Here is an 18280-nt window from a genome sequence, read left to right on the forward strand (position 1 = left end):
TTTCTTTTTTCATGAAGGCACTCTACAAATGGGAAAGTCAGTCCCTGGATTATAGTGAGTGTATGTGTGTGTATGTGCTCAACTGTGTATATTCCTAGGGATATGATTGAAAGCTTTTTATTTTTTCTTTGAAGATAAAGATTATGTCTTTATTTTTTTTCTTACCTTTGCCTCTAGACTCTATATGTTAGATGTTCAATACACGAGGACCTTCTAGACTATGAGTGCATAACACAGTAAATGCATCTTGTTTAGGTAGCAGGTGGTTACATGTTTCTGATGAATCTATGTTAAAAGAATTGGTTTTAGTTTATTACTAAGTAACTATTTCCATTTCATTTATTTATGCTTAATTTTTATTCTCTAGAAGTATGACTTTAAAGCAATTTATTTAACCCTCTCTGTGCCTGTTTTTATTTTAACTTTTTATTTTGAAATTATTAAAGACTCTCAACAGGTTGTCAAAATAGTACCTAAGGGCCTGTGTACCCATCAGCCATGTTCCCCAAATAGATCTCACACAGCTCTAGTACATTATCAAAGCCAGGAAATTGACATTGTTTGCCTTTTGTATTGAGGAAAAAACTCCAAATTTCAGAGTTCCCAGAAGCCTAAAATGAAGTAATTTATATGAAGCAACTAGCTGGTATCTGGCACAGCTGGTGCCCCACTTACTTTAATTTTCTTCTTTTCTATTCTTTCCTTCTCTTTTCATATTCTACTTTTCTAAGACTGCCTATCAAGCTCTATTCTTTAGAAAAATATGAAGATAAAAGTAAATCTTTACTTTTTAGTAAATACGTACTAAAACTTAAACAGTGGTTATCAGGGATGGATTATAGAAGACTTATAAGTTGTACATTTCTGTAATGTTCAAGGTTTGAGGTTTCGATTTTTAAAAAAAGTTTTTTTGTGGGGGAGGTAATTACTTATTTTTTAATTTTTATTTAATTTTAATTTTTTTAATTTAACTGGAGATACTGGGGATCAAACCCATAACCTTGTGTATGCTAAGCGTGCACTCTACCACTGAGCTATACCCTCCCCCCTATTGTTGTGGGTTTTTTTTTCAAAAAACAGCATGTTTGTTTTTTGTTTTGTTTTGTGTTTTTTTGTCATCAGAAGACACAACAATTAAGAAAGAGCACAAAACAATTTTACATATAAACCATCTAGGAATGTGTATGGCAAACCAGTTAAGAATTACTAAAGGGAAAAACAAGACTAAAACATATTACTCAGTTTCGCAGCCCCTAGTTATTTTTTCGTAACTGATATGTAAAGTATTTGAAGCATGTTTGAGCAAGTGTTGCAATAGTGCAACATGCCGCCTGAAATGTTGAAAAGAAATCCAGTTTTCCTGGAAAATATCATTAATTTTCTAAATATAAATCTTACCCATCTGGCAGAGAAATATTTAAGATTTTAGAGTTTAAAGTGCATATTGCCATTTCAACTTGAAAGATAAATACATTTAATTAGGAACAGATAAACCCATAGATATTTCATCTGCACTCATTTATTAGTAGTCAGATGTATTTAAGATAAATATAAGTACACTGGTTCTTCTGAAGTCATCTGCCTTGCAGCCTTTTGTATGTTCTTAGGAAGAAAAAAATGATTCGATATGCAAAAAAAAACCCTTGTACTTTTAATGGCTTTTTCTTTTTAATTTCCCCCATTGTTTCTAAGATGAGCATTAGGTAGCTCTTCTTGGATGAATTTTAGTAGTTTTCTGGTAACATCTTTAGGATTTTCTACTTACAGTGTCATGTCATCTGCAAACAGTGACAGTTTTACTACTTCTTTTCCAATTTAAGGTCTCTTTTATTTCCTTTTATTCTCTGACTCCTGTGGCTAGGACTTCCAAAACTGTGTTGAATAAAAGTGGCAAAAATGAGCATCCTTGTCTTGTTCCTGTTCTTAGAGGAAGTACTTTCAGCTTTTCACCACTGAATATGATGTTAGTTGTGGGTTTGTCATTTGTAGTCTTTACTATGTTGAGCTATGTTCCCTCTATGCCCACTTTCTGGAGAGTTTTTATCATAAATGGATGTTGAATTTTATCAAAAGCTTTTAATGCATCTGTTGAGATGATCATATAATTTTTGTCCTTCAGTATGTTAATGCGGTGCATCGCATTGATTGATTTGCAGATATTGAAAAGTCCTGGCATCCCTGGGGTAAACCCCACTTTATTACGGTGTATGATCTTTTTAATGTATTGTTGGAGCTGGTTTGCTAGTAATGTGTTGAGGATTTTTGCATCTAGGTTCATCAGTGATAGTGGCTTGTAATTTTGTTTTTTTGTATGATATCTTTGTCTGGCTTGGGTATCAGGGTGATGATGGCCTCATAGAATGAGTTCAGAAGTATTCCTTCCTCTACAATTTTTTGGAATAGTTTCAGAAGGATAAGCATTAACTTTTCTCTAAATGTTTGGTAGAATTTCCCTGTGAAGCCATGTGGTCCTGGACTTCTGTCTGTTGGGAGTTTTTAAATTACTAATTCAATTTCATACTGGTAATTGGTCTGGTCATATTTTCTGTTTCTTCCTGGTTCAGTCTTGGGAGATTGTACATTTCTAAGCATTTGTCCATTTTACTAAGTTGTCCGTTTTATTGGCATATAGTTGTTGTAGTAGTCTCTCACGACTCTTTGTATCTCTGTGGTGTCAGTTGTAACTTCTCATTTTCTGTTTCTCATTTTATTGATTTGAACCCTCTCCCTTTTTTTTTCTTGATGAGTCTGACTAAAATTTTATCAATTTTTCTTATCTTTTCAGAGAACCGGCTTTTAGCTTCACTGATCTTTTCTTGGTTTTTTTTAGTCTCTATTTCATTTATTTCTGTTCTGATCTTTATGATTTCTTTCCTTCTAGTAACTTTGGGATTTGTTTGTTTTTCTTTCTCTAGTTGCTTTACATGTAAGTTTAGGTCGTTTTTTTGAGATTTTTCTTGTTCCTGAGGTAAGCTTGTATCACTAAAAACCTCCCTCTTAGTATTGCTTTTGCTGCATCCCATAGGTTTTGGATTATCTTGTTTTTGTTTCCATTTATCTCCAGGTATTTTTTTATTTCCTCTTTGATTTCTTCAGTGACCCATTGGTTGTTTAGCATATTGTTTAGCCTTCATGTGTTTGTGGGTTTTGCAATTTTTTTTCTTGTAGTTGGTTTCTAGTCTCATAGTGTTGTGGTTGGAAAAGAAGCTTAATATGATTTCAGTTTTCTTACATTTACTGAGGATTCATTTGTGGCCCAGCATGAGATCTGTCCTGGAGAATGTTCCATATGCGCTTGAAAAGAACGTGTATTCTGCTGCTTTCGGATGGAATGCTCTATATATGTATCAATTAAGTCCGTTTGGTCTGATGTGTTATTTAAGGCCTGTGTTTCCTTATTGATTTTCTGTCTGGATGATCCGTCCATTGACGTAAGTGGGATGTTAAAGTCTCTTGCTATTATTGTGTTACTGTCAATTTCTCCCTTTATGTCCATTAATATTTGCTTTATATATTGAGGTGCTCCTATGTTGGGTGCATATATATTTATAATTGTTATATATTCTTCTTGCATTGATCCCTTGAGCATTATGTAGTGTCCTTTTAACAGTCTTTATTTTGAAATCTATTTTGTCTGATTTATGTATTGTTACTGAAGCTTTCTTTTGATTTCCATTTGTATGAAATAACTTTTTTCCATCTTTTCACTTTCAGTCTGTATTTGTCTTTAGACATAAAATGAGTCTCTAATAGGCAGCAAATATTCAGGTCTTATTTTTTATCCATCCACAGTTACTCTGTGTCTTTCGATTGGAGCATTTTGTCCATTTACATTTAAGATAATTATCAATATGTATGTTCTTTTTGCCATTTTGTTAATTGTTTTGAGATTGTTTTTGTAGGTCTCTTTTTTTTCTTTTCTTCTTTTTTCTCTTCTCTTGTGATTTGTTGATTACCTTTAGTATTATGTTTGGATTCTTTTTTCTTTTTTGTATATATATATATATCTATTATAGATTTTCAGTTTGTGGTTACCATGAAGTTTTTATATAGGAGTCTATATGTATACATGATTGTTTTAAGTTGCTGATCTGTTAATTTCAAATGCATTCTAAAAACCTTGCATTTGTACTCTCCTCATGATTACTGTTTATGATAACATATTTTACATCTAATTGTTTTATGTACCCTTTAACTGCTTATTGTGGATGTGGATGATTTTACTGCTTTTGTTTTTTAACCTTCCTACTAGCTTTGTACGTGGATGATTTCCTACTTTACTGTATGTTTACCCTTTCGAATGAACTTTTCATTTTGTAATTTTCGTGTTTCTAGTTACAGCCATTTCTTTTTTTTTAATTAGAGAAGTTCCTTCATCATTTCTTGTAAAGCTGGTTTGGTGGTGCTGAACTCTTAGTTTTCGCTTATCTGTAAAGCTTTTAATCTCCTCATGAAAGCCCATCAAGAGCCTTGTTGGGTGGAGTATTCATAGTAGCAGGGTATTTCCCTTTCATCACTTTAAATGTATCACACCACTCCCTTCTGGCCTGCAGGGTTTCTGCTGAAAAAATCAGCTGATAGCCTTTTGGGCATTCCCTGGTATGTTATTTGTTGCCTTTCCCTTGCTGCTTTTAATATTCTCTCTTTGTCTTTGATTTAGCCATTTTGGTTACAGTGTGTCGTGGTGTATTTCTCTTTAAGTTAATCCTGTACGGCACTCTACACTTACCGCTTGGATATCTGTTTCTTTTCCCCAGTGGCCTTTCAGCTATTATGTCTTCAAATATGTTCTCAACCCCTTCTCTCTCTCTCCGCCTTCTGGGACCTTTATATTGCAGATGTTAGTGCCCTTGATGTTGTCCCAGAGGTCTCTTAAACTGTCCTTATTTCTTTTCATTCTTTTTCCTTTTTTACTGTTCAGAATCATTATCTTCATTACTCTGTCTTTCAACTCACTGATCTGTTCCTCTGTATCATTTAGTCTATCATTGATTTCTTCTAGTATATTTTTTTATTTCATTTACTGTATTCTTCATTGTTGTTTGGTTGCTCTTTATATTTTCTGATTCTGTTAAAAACTTCTAACATCCCACTCCTCCACATCCATTCTCCTCCTGAGTTTTTTTTTATTATCTATATGGTCACTAGCCTGAAGTATTTTTTGGGTTGATCGCCTATCTCCAGGCACTACCTAGTTACTTAGTCCTTCTTCTGGGGTTTGGCTGGTTCCTTTGTCAGGAACGTGTTCCTCTGTTGCCTCATTTTGCCTATGTTGCTGTTTATATTGTTATGTATCTGTTACATTAGTTATGTTTTCCAACCTTGGAAAAGTGACCTTCTGTAGGAGACGTCCTATGCATCCCAGCAGCACATTTCTCTCATCACTCAAGCTGTGTGCTCTCAGGGTTTCCCCTAAGAGGAACATGGGTCCTTCTGTTGTGGCAATCTGACTGTGAGGGCAGACTGGTAGGATTGGTTGCCCCCTGGTTTCATTGGTTGCCAGCCCTGCCTTGTGTGGAGGCTGCCAGCTGCTGGTTGGTAGGCTGGCTCACAAAGCAGCTAACTAAAGAAACCTAGGGGACCTCAAAGGTAGTGCTGGCTCACTACTGGGCAAATTCAGGGTCCAAAAGACTCCAGGGGTTGTTGCCCACTCACTAATGGGTGAAGCAAGGTCCTGGGGTTAGTACTGGACTACTGGTAGGCCAAGAAGGTCCTGGGGTCTGGTTGCATGGCCCAGGGGACCCAGAGATGGTGCCACATCACAGGTGACAGGGTGGGTTCCTAACAGAATTAGGTACAGGGTCTGGGGTGTCCTGAAGCTTGTATTGGCCTATTAGTGGACAAGCCTGGGGCTCAGCTGGTTCCAGGGCAGCATCTCGCCTGCTGGTAGGGAGACTGAATATGCAAGTTGCAGGATTGTGGTTTTCTTGCATCTTGTGTCTGCCCATGGTGGGTAGATCTGAGTCCTGGGCCCCCGGGTGGACAGGGCCATCTTCAGAGATAACTGTTGGTTCAGGGTGTCTCAAGGCAGCCTGTCTGCTGATAGGTGGGGTTGTGTCCCCACCCAGTTAGTTGCTTGGCATAAGGTGTCCCAGCATTGGCACCTACAGGCTGTTGGGCCAGGACAGGTCTGGGTACTGGGGCTAAGAAGTTGGAGGGAGGATTCCACAATAGTGCCCACCAGCACCAGAGTCCATGTGATAGAAGGAGCTGCCAAGAATAGCCGCCACCAGTCTATGTCCCCGTGGTGAGCTCTAGTTGTTTCCTGCCTCTCTGGGAGACTCTTCAAGACCAGGAAATAGGTCTGACTTAGACTCCTGTCAAATTACTGCTTTTACCCAGGGTCCTGAAATGTGTGAGATTTTGTGTGCATCCTTTTAGAGTGAAGTCTTTTATTTCTACCAGTCCTCTGGGACTCCTGAAATTAAACCCCACTGGCCTTCAAAGCCAAATGCTCTAAGGGTTCAAATTCCCAGTACAGCACCCCCAGGCTGGGGAGCCTGACATGAGGCTCAGACCTCTCACTCCTTTGGGGGAACTTCTTCAATGTAATTATTCTCCAGTTTGTGGTCACCCACCCAGGGGTATGGGACCTGACTATATTGTGATTCCACCCATTCTTCCCATCCAACTGTGGTTCCTTCTTTATGTGTTCAGTTGTAGAAGATCTTTTCTTGTAGGTTCTGGTCTTTTTCATTGTTGTTGATTCGGCAAATAGTTGTGATTTTGGTGTGCTCGTGAGAGGAGATGAGCTCATGGTCTTTCTACTCTGCCATCTTGGCCAATCTCACCAACAAAATTGATACTCTTGAGCAGCTGTTTTGCTTTGTTTTAAAGTACAGTTGATTTACAGTATTATGTTATTTCACATTCACAACATAGTGATTCAATATTTTTGTAGATTATATTCCATTATAGGTTATTATAAGATACTGGGTATAGTTTTTCTTGTGCTATACAATGTATCCTTGTTGCTTATCTATTTTATATATGGTAGTTTGTATCTGTTAATCTCATACCCTTAATTTGTCCCTCCCTTTAGTAACCACAAGTTTGTTTTCTGTATCTTTGAGTCTGTTTTCCTTTTGCGTATACATTATTCTGTACTATTTTTTAGATTCTACATTTAAGTGATATCATACAATATTTGTCTTTCTCTGCCTAACTTCACTAAGTATAATATTCTTTATGTCTAGCCATGTTGCTGCAAATGGCAGTATTTCACTCTTTTTTTATGGTTGAGTAATATACCGTTGTATATATACCACATCTTCTTCATCTAATCAATTGTTGATGGGCACCTGGAGGCAACCCAAGTGCAGCTGGTTTATTTTACTCTACATGCACTATAAACATTGTGACTTGTCATGCTTCACACTTTATTCTGTCCTTAGAAAAATCAGAGCAAATTCTGCTGTCAACACTAACAACTATATATAACCTATGACATTTAATTTTAGGTAATAACCTTACTCCCAGCTTTATCTTTTTGTTTAAAATTATTATCTTTTTCCCTGCCCTCTTCACCTACTGTTTGTCCTGTTGGATTGCATTTGTTTCTTTTGTTTTGAAAAGGTAATATACATACATATTAATAAAATTCAGTAGGGCAAAAAGCATACATAGAAAATAAAACTCAATGTAGAAGATAATCAAAATGAAAAGCTTTTTCAGAAAAACTGTCATAAATCATTTTATTAATAAGTTCTTTAGCACCAAAGTGAACTAGTAAATGTCCATCTCATCCACTAGGAGTTATGCTGAGCTTTTACAGCTCTATACACAAATAGGCATACAAAGGGTTCTAATAAATTATTGCTAATTAGCATATACTAATTGATATAATTTAATGAACCATTGTTTTTTCTCACTGGCTGTTGTTTTATAGCTTTGTGTAATTACTGAAAAAATATTTCAGACATCTTAAAACTTTACTCCAGAGAAAATTCCCAATTTTCACTGAAACAATTGTAAACATTTATAGCATAATTAAGTGTATCATCTTCTTTTCTTTGGATGTTAAGAGCATAGAAATAAACAGAATGCTATAGAGAAAAATACATCCAATCTTTTTTTAAGCAAATTTAACAAATCTAGCAAGTATGGTAACTTATAATAATATGATCTAACCACAACCATAGAAGGTCTTATGAAGTCAAATCATGGAGGAAGGAGTGATCGCTTTTTCCCAAAGTCACAATGGTAAATTTTTTATTTCCTGCTATATTCCAGACTCTGTACTTACTCATTGAATAAATACATTTTAGCCACCTGCTGTGTGCCAGGTACTCTGCTAGATACTGGTAAACAAAATGGACTTTCTGTCTGCCCTTATTTAATTTTCACACAATTCTATGCAGCTGCAAAAATTGAAAATTAGGTTAACTAGTGTGTCCACTATTGCACAGCCAGTAAATGTCCACCATTTGGGATTTGAATACTAGTCTGTGTGATTTTGAAGTCCATGTTTTTCCATAAAGCTACAATAATGTGTACAAGTGTGCAAGAGTGGCAAGGGAGTGCAAACACAAGGTTATATAGAGGCATGAAACCCAATAATTTGTACTGCCCAGATGAGCTCGGCTGTTTTATCTGGTTTAGATAATCTTGTCTAGATCATTGCTGCAGCCTCCTCACTGTCCCCTCTGCAGTCTATTCAAAACATCGCAGCTACAGTGACCTTAACAACGAGTCCTATCATGTCACTGCTCCATTCAGAACCCTCTCGATGGAGCATCTCCTCCCACATCCCATCCCTCCTGCCTCAGTACCTTGAAGTAACCATAACCATTGCTATCGGTTTGGTGTATATTCTTTCAACCTTGAGTGTGCATTTACAACCTTTATATTTAAACAGAAATAGTACCATACTCTACGTATTATTCTGCAAATTACCTTTTCCTCTAGTATTTGCAATTGAATGTCCTGAGTTATTAACTTAAAGATATATATTCCCTTGATACATATTGCGACAAAATAGAATGAGGAAAGCTTTCTGTGTTATTAGTTCCAAATTACATGACACTTATCATGTTGCTATATAATGGATTTTATATTCATAAAACAAATGGCATCTTTTATAACGATTATATTTTTGTACCTACAGCATGAAATAACTTACTTTAAAAATTACTATGGCCATAGGAGTGTAGTGTCTATGTGTATGTCTATGTAAGATTCATCACCAGAGCATAGCTTCGTAAATTATAAGTAATTATTAGAATTTCTTCTCTACCATAGTTACTCCTAGTTGAAAAGTTTCAACTGATTTTGCCTCCTTTCATTAGTAAACATGTTAAGGCTGTGTAAAGTAAAATGCAAAACTGACAGCTGGTAATGGAACCGGGGCACTTGGCTCTACTCCTTCAAGGCTATTAAAATTAGTTATTTGAAAAGTGAAGTGTGCCACTGTGGGAAAAGACTGCAAACTGCAGGTTTAGATTTACTTTTGATGGAAACTATGGCTTTTGCTATATTCTGTTTCATTTATTTCCTTATTTTAGATTTAATATATTAAAATCTTTTCATTTTTAATTACAGTCTCGCGTTATAGCTGTACTGGATTGGGAGCTTTCGACCATTGGTCATCCTTTGTCAGACTTGGCTCATTTCTCCCTCTTGTACTTTTGGCCAAGGACAATTCCAATGATAAGTCAAAGTTCTTATTGGAAAGAAAACATAGGTATGAAACATAATGTTGCCTAAATTACTATTAATATAAAATTATCTTTATTTTTCTTCATAATTAAAAAATAGGATTATATTATAATCTTGCATAAATATCTTTGATTTGTTTCTTGAAATGTTTCTAAATCATTTTATTCTTTATTGAGTTTTTTGAATATAGCATTCCACTTTTACTAATTTATGACAAAATATAATCATTTACATATAATGTTCTTTTGGAAATCAACATTTAGAACATATCTTGTTATGTGGATTAATGGTTGTTATATTCAGTTTTATATACATATATAATATTATAATATTTTGATGTATTCACCATGATTTTTCTATTAAAGTTTAGAGTATGTGCTGCTTTTACAGGGGTACCATCAATGGAAGAACTGATTTCAATATATTGCCGCTGTAGGGGAATTAATTCTAATCTTCCTAACTGGAATTTCTTTCTTGCCCTTTCATATTTTAAAATGGCTGGAATAGCACAGGTAATTAATTTTTATAACATATGTTTCACCATTATTTATTGATGTACTGTTGACAATATTTTCTTGTCTTTGGGGGTTTTATATTCTTCATTCTGAAGTCAATTTGTCTTTTATAGTGACAAATACCAGACATGGGTAAAATATAAATCCAGAGTTTACAGAATAGAAATTTGGCAAGGGAAAAAGTTGAGTATTAAAGTGTGTTACCACATTTTGGTATAATAAACCAAAAAGATGGAGTAAGGGAGAAAAACAATGAGAAAGAGAAAAGCATGTGAGAATTGGTTATTTCCTGAATACACAATGTAAGAAAGAGCTAAAATCTTTTAATGATGTCTGAGTCAGACTATAAAACCATTTATTAACCAGGGCTAATGATGAGGAAAGAATTATATTTGTATTTCCCAAAGCCTAGCACAGTATCTAGCATATAGTAGTCTCTTATTATGTTTTTTGAGTGAATAGATAGATAAATAAACTTGTCCATTTTCCATTTTCTAATAATGTGATAGTTACGTGATAAATTTTGAGAGGAAATTGAGCATAAATTCAGTTTTTTAAATTTACAGTGTAAGCAAGTGCTTTCTTCACTATAATAACTCGGTTTCCTTTTACTTTGAATCTTAGGAGTTTAAGAAATCGAGATGCTTAATCAGGGGCAAGGAGTTAGGGCTTGGGTGAAGAACAAGTAAATGAGAGATTTTAGAAATAAAAAAGAATGGGAAAAAAAGAATTAAGGAAAATTACGGTTATTTTTCCGTGTCCTCAGAGATCATACTATCCTCAAATAACTGAAATGTCTTCTAGGAAATAGTTGTGTTGCATCTCATCCTGTAGTTTAGAATCATGTTGATTGGATGGGTTTCTCAAAACAGGGTTTGTGGTACGTTTCTATGTCTGCCAGTTTCCACAAATGACATACCTAATAGGCTTTGAATTTAAAATGAATTTTTATTTTAAATAAAAGTTTGATATGATTTATGATTGAAATCAATATGTGTTATAAACTATAGCCTTAGAGATGATCATAAACATTCCATTCTAATGAGAAATAGGAAATTGGAAATGATGAAATGACTGTTAATAGTGTTTTATTGCACAAAGAATTATATAAAGAAATAAACTAATGAAATTCAGTTGAGTGTATTTGAGGGGGTGGGGCAGGGAAGAAGAGAGTATTTTATGTTAGAAGCACAGAACATGGAGAATTAAGAAAGAAAAACTGATTGGCATTCAGCTAACACCGTTCAAAGGAGAAGAGCTTCACCTAAATTAGGGATCCAAAAATGAGGTATTCTCAGAGGTCATCTCACTGCTTTCTCTTTGGTTTTATATTTTATAGTTTTTCATTTTATTTTGGTTTTGTATTTTATAGGTTTTTTTTGTTTGTTTTTTGGGTGTTTTTTTGGTTTCCTTAGATTTTTCCCCACTGTGAAGGGAGAGCAGTGGTATTTAGAGGTGATATAACTTGCCAATTTGGTGTCTTTGGTTACTGCCAAATTCATTTTCAAGTTTGGTTTGATTCCCACTTACAAGTCTGTTATGATGAGAGTAGGTTAACCAGATGATACAAGTGTAATTCTTTAATTTGGGGAGGTATAATTATTCCTGCATGTAAATTATTAGAATTGATAGTTTGATTTATATGTTAATACTTAGTAAGTTTAGTGACTCACATAGCTGGGAAACTGTGGAAAGACTGGATACCTGAAGAATAGTTTTCAATGAATTTTAATCACTCTATGTTAATTTACTTATAGGGAGTATATAGTAGATATATTCTGGGAAATAATGCATCTGAAAGTAGCTCTCGGTTTGCCAATATTGTGCAACCTCTGGCAGAAACTGGATTACAACTCTCAAAAAGGTAAGCAAAATTGATTCTGTGGCTAACTCAAATTAGAGCCTTTATTACCTATGTGAAGGTCATAAACCTTAGGGGATTAGGTCTTGTTTTTGTTGCTTATAACACCAGGATTGCTGCTGCCAATTATGGCAGATTTTTTTTGTTTGTTTTTAGTATATGTCTTCTATGCTAGAAAATAAATTGACTTCAAATGTAAAGAAAATACACATATTAATGATTAAAAGGTTTTTTTGTGTGTGTGCCAACCTAAATGAATGTATAAACTTTTAAGGATCTTGATAGAACTCTCAAATGTTTCCTTCTAATATTTAAGTTACTTGCATATACTTATTTAAAATTATGTATTATATAAGATGATTTATTAAGTTTAGAAATGTTGCTCTCTTCCACCATCACATTTCCTGAAATTTTATTCAGATATTTCATAAGCATCTTTGAAGTCCATGTCTCCACCAGTGGAGTACTTTTGAGGCATCTGACAGTTTTTCCAACCAGACTCCAGCTAACTGATGTGACGTAAAGCACTTACTGAATGCATCGTTGGTGTGCTCCCTGGAAATTCGGCCCAAGCCACAACTCCCCATGGCATAACATTACGATGGTTGCATTTTATAGTTCATCATGTACTTGGATATTTGTGATCTTCACAACGTAATAAATAACTATGCTGCTCTTCATAATGACCTTTAAAGATCTTGTTTGTAATGACATCCAGCAGCTGTATTTGTGAGGCATATACTCAGTAATTATTAAATTTGTGTTCAGTTTATTTGCCTTCTTTTTTGGAGATTCTGACAGGTGACTTCAATAAAGATTTTAAACTACCATTGATTGAGGTCATGCCACGCTTATGCCTTCTCCAAGAAGTGCTTTAGGCACTAAAGTTTAATGTCCAAAATAAAGTGATTCTGCATTCCTTCCATAATATGAAAGACTTTAAAAACTCCAAAATATGGAAACTCCTGAGAGATATTTTTGGAGAACTGGGGAAGACTTCATACTATTTTCAGAAATCTATAATAATGATTTTGGAAATCTTTGTAACTTTTCTTTTTTATGTAGAACTTTCGGTCCTGTACTGCCACAGACTGATACTACCGGGAAATTGTTTGCCCAGACTAGGACAGGCCAGGAACTTCTTACTAGGGTTAAGTGGTTCATGAAACAGCATATCTTTCCAGCTGAAAAGGTAAGTATTGTATAAACAAACAATATATTTGTGCTGAAGGACTATTGATGAATTACTTCTCTTATCTCTGCTTCTAGAAGTACCGTGGTACCATATCTTTGCCGTCAGTCCTTACCTAGATGCCCCTCCTCACCTTAGGACTGAACTGCTCCAGAACCTGATCTTGAAAAATTCCAAGCTACCAAAATATGCCAAGCGAATGCTACAGATAAATCTGTAGCATTAAAAATTAAGTCAAAGGGAATTAGCTGTTTGTAAAGTTGAGATCCTAAATATATTAGAGTAAAACACTGGTTTGGGAGCCTTTTCCTAAGGCAGTGACCTTCAGGGTTTTTTTTTCTTTTCTTTTCTTTTTAATGGCCCCTTTGAGGATTAAGAAAACTGTAGACTAAACGAGAGAGGCATACCCAGAAAATTTTATATGTCATTTCAGACTGTTCACAGATACTACCAACCACTCCCCCGACAAGCTACTATTTTAAGGAGTTGAGTCCCAGTAAATTTACTGAGAGTAGAGAAGTAATGTGACACACTCATTCCTTTAGTTTATAATTATTGGGTACCTAATAATGGATTAGGCACCCAGAGAGCCACTGAAAGTAAAAGGAAGAATAAGAAGGCAGGGCTTATGCTTCTAGAGCTTATACTTCAGCATAAAAGAGAGATATTAAACAAGAGAAGATAAATGCTGTGAAGAAAAGATAAAAACTATTATGAATATATGTAAGGCAGGGACTGGGATATATGTGTGGGTGGAACACTGGTGTAGAAATTGTAAGAGTTTGATTATAGTCTGTTCCTGCCACAAGTTAGGTGGTCTTGGGCAAATCACTCTTTCTCAGAGCCTCAATTTCTTCACCTACAATATAAATAATTATGACTAGATACACAGTAAGTTTCCATTTTGATCTTCTATGATTGAGAGGTCTAGAGCTGGATGAGCAAAAATCAAATAGGAAACTGAAAAAGACCAAAATTCTTTCAATAAAGATGTTCAAAGTTGATATGTTTATAAAGCAGCTGCTGTTTTTACTTGAATTATATGAATACTTACCATATTTTTAGTGACAATCTAGCGTGAGAGGAACTTTGCACATAGAGTGGTGTATAAAGAAACTACTACTTAAATATGAGGAAGTGCTTTCTAAAATAGTCACCTCTTCATCTGTTCAGTGATTAAGGTATCATTTTGCAGACTTTCTGCTCTAGTTAGTATATATATAATTTTGAGTTTAAAATTCTGAACTTCTGGGTATTAAAAAGAAAATCTGGCATTTTGGGTTCAAGATGGCAGACTGAAGTCAGCATTTATCTTCCCTCCCTCAAATAAAATCCCCTTGAATTAATAATAAAGACTTTTTATAAAATGGAATTGATAAAAACACCAAAACAGAAGGGGTACACATCAGAGGACTAAAGGTTTTAAAAAGAGAATGAAAATGGATTTGGAAAGCAGAATGGATCATACTAAAGAATAAACCTTAAGAAGAAGCCTCATCTCAAAAGAATTTCTGAGTAAGAGAGGGCTGTAACACAAGTGGTAACTTTTTTTTTTTTTAGAACTCCTTTTTCTTCTAATAATTACATGTCGTAACAGAGACTAGTTTACTGTATACTTTTTTTCTAGCTAAATATTTATTTTTTATTTTTTAAGAATCAACAGAATGCAGTAATCTAATCATAAAGGGCAGTCAAATGTGCTCACACATATTCAAGAAATCAGTTATCTAAGTTATAAATAATAAATTGTTCATTTGTATCCTTTTTGTTTGTTTTAGATTCTACATATAAGCAATATCATATGGCATTTTTCTTTCTCTTTCTGGCTTACTTCACTTAGAATGACAATCTTCAAGTCCATCCACGTTGCCACAAATGGCATTATTTTATTCTTTTTTATGACTGAGTAGTATTCCATTCTGTATGTATGTATATGTATGTGTGTATGTATATACATATGTGTGTGTGTGTATATATATATATATCTGTGTGTATGTATGTACACATACCACATGGTATATATATATACCACATCTTCTTTATCCACTCATCTGTTGATGGACATTTGGGTTGTTTGCATGTCTTGGCTATTATAAACAGCACTGCTATGAACATTGGGGTACATGTGTCTTTTTGAAATATATTTTTATCTGGGTATATGACCAGGAGTGGGATTGCTGGATTATATGGTAAATATATTTTTAGTTTTTTAAGGAAACTGCATACTGTCCTTCATACTGGCTCTACCAATCTATATTCTTACCAACAGTGTAGGAGGGTTCCATTTTCTCCACACCTTCTCCAGCATTTATTGTTTGTAGACTTTTCAATGATGGCTATTCTGACTGGTGTGAAGTGATACTTCATCGTAGTTTTGATTTGAATTTCTCTAACCATTAGTGATGTGGAGCATCTTTTCATATGTTTGTTGCCCATCTAGATGTCTCCTTTGGAGAGATGTCTATTTAAGCCTTCTGCCAAGTTTTTGATCGAGTTTCTTGTATTTTTCATATTAAGTTGTATGAGCTGTTTGTATATTTTGGAAATTGGTCCTTTGTCAGTCACATCATTTGCAAACATTTTCTCTCATTCTGTAGATTGTCTTTTCATTTTGTTGATGGTATCCTTAGCTGTGTAAAAACTTTTAAGTTTAATTAGATCCTATTTGTTTATTTTTACTATTATTTCCATTGCTCCAAAAACTGGTTCAAAAAAAATATTGCTGTGATATATATCCAAGAGTGTTCTGCCTATGTTTTCCTCTAGGAGTTTTATAGAATCTGATCTTACATTTAAGTCTTTAATCCATTTTGAGTTTACTTTTGTATATGGTGTTAGAGAATGTTGTAATTTCAGTCTTTTACAGGTAGCTGTCCAGTTTTCCCAGCACTATTTATTGAAAAGACTGTCTTCTCTCCATTGTGTATTCTTACCTCATTTGTCATAGATTAATTGACCATAAGTGTATGGATTTATTTCTGGGCTTTCTATCCTGTTTCATTGATCTATGTGTCTGTTTTTGTACCAATACCATCTATTTTGATTACTGTAGTTTTGTAGTATAGTCTGAAGTCAGGGAGTGTGATTCCCCCAGATCTGTTCTTCTTTTTCAAGATTGTTTTAGCTATTCGGGGTCTTTTGTATTTCTATAAAAATTTTAACTTTTTTTGTTCCAGGTCTGTGAAAAATGTCATCGGTAATTTGATAGGGATTGCATTGAATCTGTATATTCCCTTGGGTAGTATGGCCATTTTAACAATACTGATTCTTCCCATCCAAGAATATGGTATGTCTTTCCATTTGTTTATGCCATCTTCAGTTTCTTTCATCAGTGTCTTACAGTTTTCAGAGTACAGGTTCTTTGCCTCCTTGGGTAGGTTTATTTCTAGGTATTTTATTCTTTTTGGTGTGATGGTAAATGGTATTATTTTCTTAATTTCTTTTTCTACTATTTCATTGTTACTGTATAGAAATGCAATTGATTTATGTGTGTTAACTTTGTATCCTGCAACTTTGCCAAATTCATTGGTGAGCTATAGTAGTTTTCTGGTAACTTCTTTAGGGTTTTCTATGTATAGTATCATGACATCTGCAAACAGTGGCAGTTTTACTTCTTTTCCGAATGGGATTCCTTTTATTTCTTTTTCTTCTTTAATTCCTATGACTAGGACTTCCAAAACTATGTAGAATAAAATGGCGAGAGTGGGCATCCTTGTCTGGCTCCTGATCTTAGAGGAAATGCTTTCAGCTTTTCACCATTAAGTATGACGTTAGCTGTGTGTTTGTCATATATGGCTTTTATTTTGTTGAGATATGTTCCCTGTATGCCCACTTTCTGGAGAGTTTTTATTATAAATGGATGTTGAGTTTCATCAAAAGCTTTTGCTGCATCTATTGAGATGGTCATACGGCTTTTATTCTTCAGTTTGTATCACATTGATTGATTTGCAGTTATTAAAAAATCCTTGCATCCCTGGGATAAATCCCACTTGATCATGGTATATGATCCTTTTCATGAATTGTTGGAGTCAGTCTGCTAGTATTTTGTTGAGGATTTTTGCATCTATATTCATAAGTGGTATTGGACTGTAATTTTCTTTTTTTGTGATATCTTGTCTGGTTTTGGAATCAGGGTGAATGAATTAGAAGTGTTCCTTCCTGTGCAATTTTTTAGAATAGTTTCAGAAGGATAGGTGTTAACTCTTCTCTAAATGTTTGGTAGAATTCCCCTTGTCCTGGACTTTTGTTTGTTGGGATTTTTAAAATTACTGATTCAACTTCAGTACTGGTAATTGGTCTTTTCGTATTGTCTATTTCTTCTTGATTTAGAGTTGGCAAATTGTACCTGTCTAAGAAATTGTCCATTTCTTCTACTTTATCCTTTTTGTTGGTGTATAGTTGCTCATAGCAGCTGCTTATGATCCCTTGTATTTCTGTAGTGTGGGTGTACCTTCTCTTTTTTCATTTCTGATTTTACTAATTTGAGTCCTCTCCTTTTTTTTTTTTTTCTTGGTGAGTCTAACTAAAGGTTTATCAATTTTGTTTATCTTTTCAAAGAACCAGCTTTTAGTTTCATTGATCTTTTCTATTGTTTCTTTTTAGTCTCTATTTCATTTATTTCTGCTCTGATCTTTATACTTTCTTCTACTAAATTTGGGTTTTGTTTGTTCTTCTTTCTCTAGCTGCTTTAGGTGAAAGGTTAGTTTGTTTACTTGAGATTTTTCTTATTTCCTGAGGTAGGCTTGTGTTGCTATAAACTCGCCTCTTAGACCTTCTTTTGCTGCATCCCAGAGATTTTGGATCATTGTGTTTTTGTTTTCATTTGTCTCAAAGTAGTTTTTTATTTCCTCTTTGATTTCTTTAGTGATCCTTTGGTTGTTTAGTAGCATATTATTTAACCTTCATGTGCTTGCAGTTTTTGCAGGTTTTTTTCTTATAGCTGATTTCTAACCTTATAGTGTTATGGTCAGAAAAGATGCTTGATACGATTTCAGTTTTCTTAAATTTCCTGAGGCTAGCTGTGTGGGCCAGCATGTGATTGATTCTGGAGAATGT

General features: G+C 34.5%; 1 protein-coding gene across 3 annotated transcripts in view; it reads left to right on the forward strand.

The window, feature by feature from the left end:
• The window catches only part of ACAD11 (acyl-CoA dehydrogenase family member 11), an 81613-nt gene that overhangs the window by 16738 nt on the left and 46595 nt on the right, over positions 1-18280 (forward strand). For all 3 annotated transcript variants that reach the window (XM_010947734.3, XM_010947735.3, XM_045511229.2), the window contains 4 exons: positions 9541-9682; positions 10048-10169; positions 11930-12036; positions 13099-13225. In XM_010947734.3, the coding sequence (XP_010946036.2) occupies positions 9541-9682; positions 10048-10169; positions 11930-12036; positions 13099-13225 (498 nt within the window). The remainder of the gene's footprint in view (positions 1-9540; positions 9683-10047; positions 10170-11929; positions 12037-13098; positions 13226-18280) is intronic.

Source organism: Camelus bactrianus, chromosome 1 (assembly GCF_048773025.1).
Source record: "Camelus bactrianus isolate YW-2024 breed Bactrian camel chromosome 1, ASM4877302v1, whole genome shotgun sequence".
Classification (NCBI taxonomy): domain Eukaryota; kingdom Metazoa; phylum Chordata; class Mammalia; order Artiodactyla; family Camelidae; genus Camelus; species Camelus bactrianus.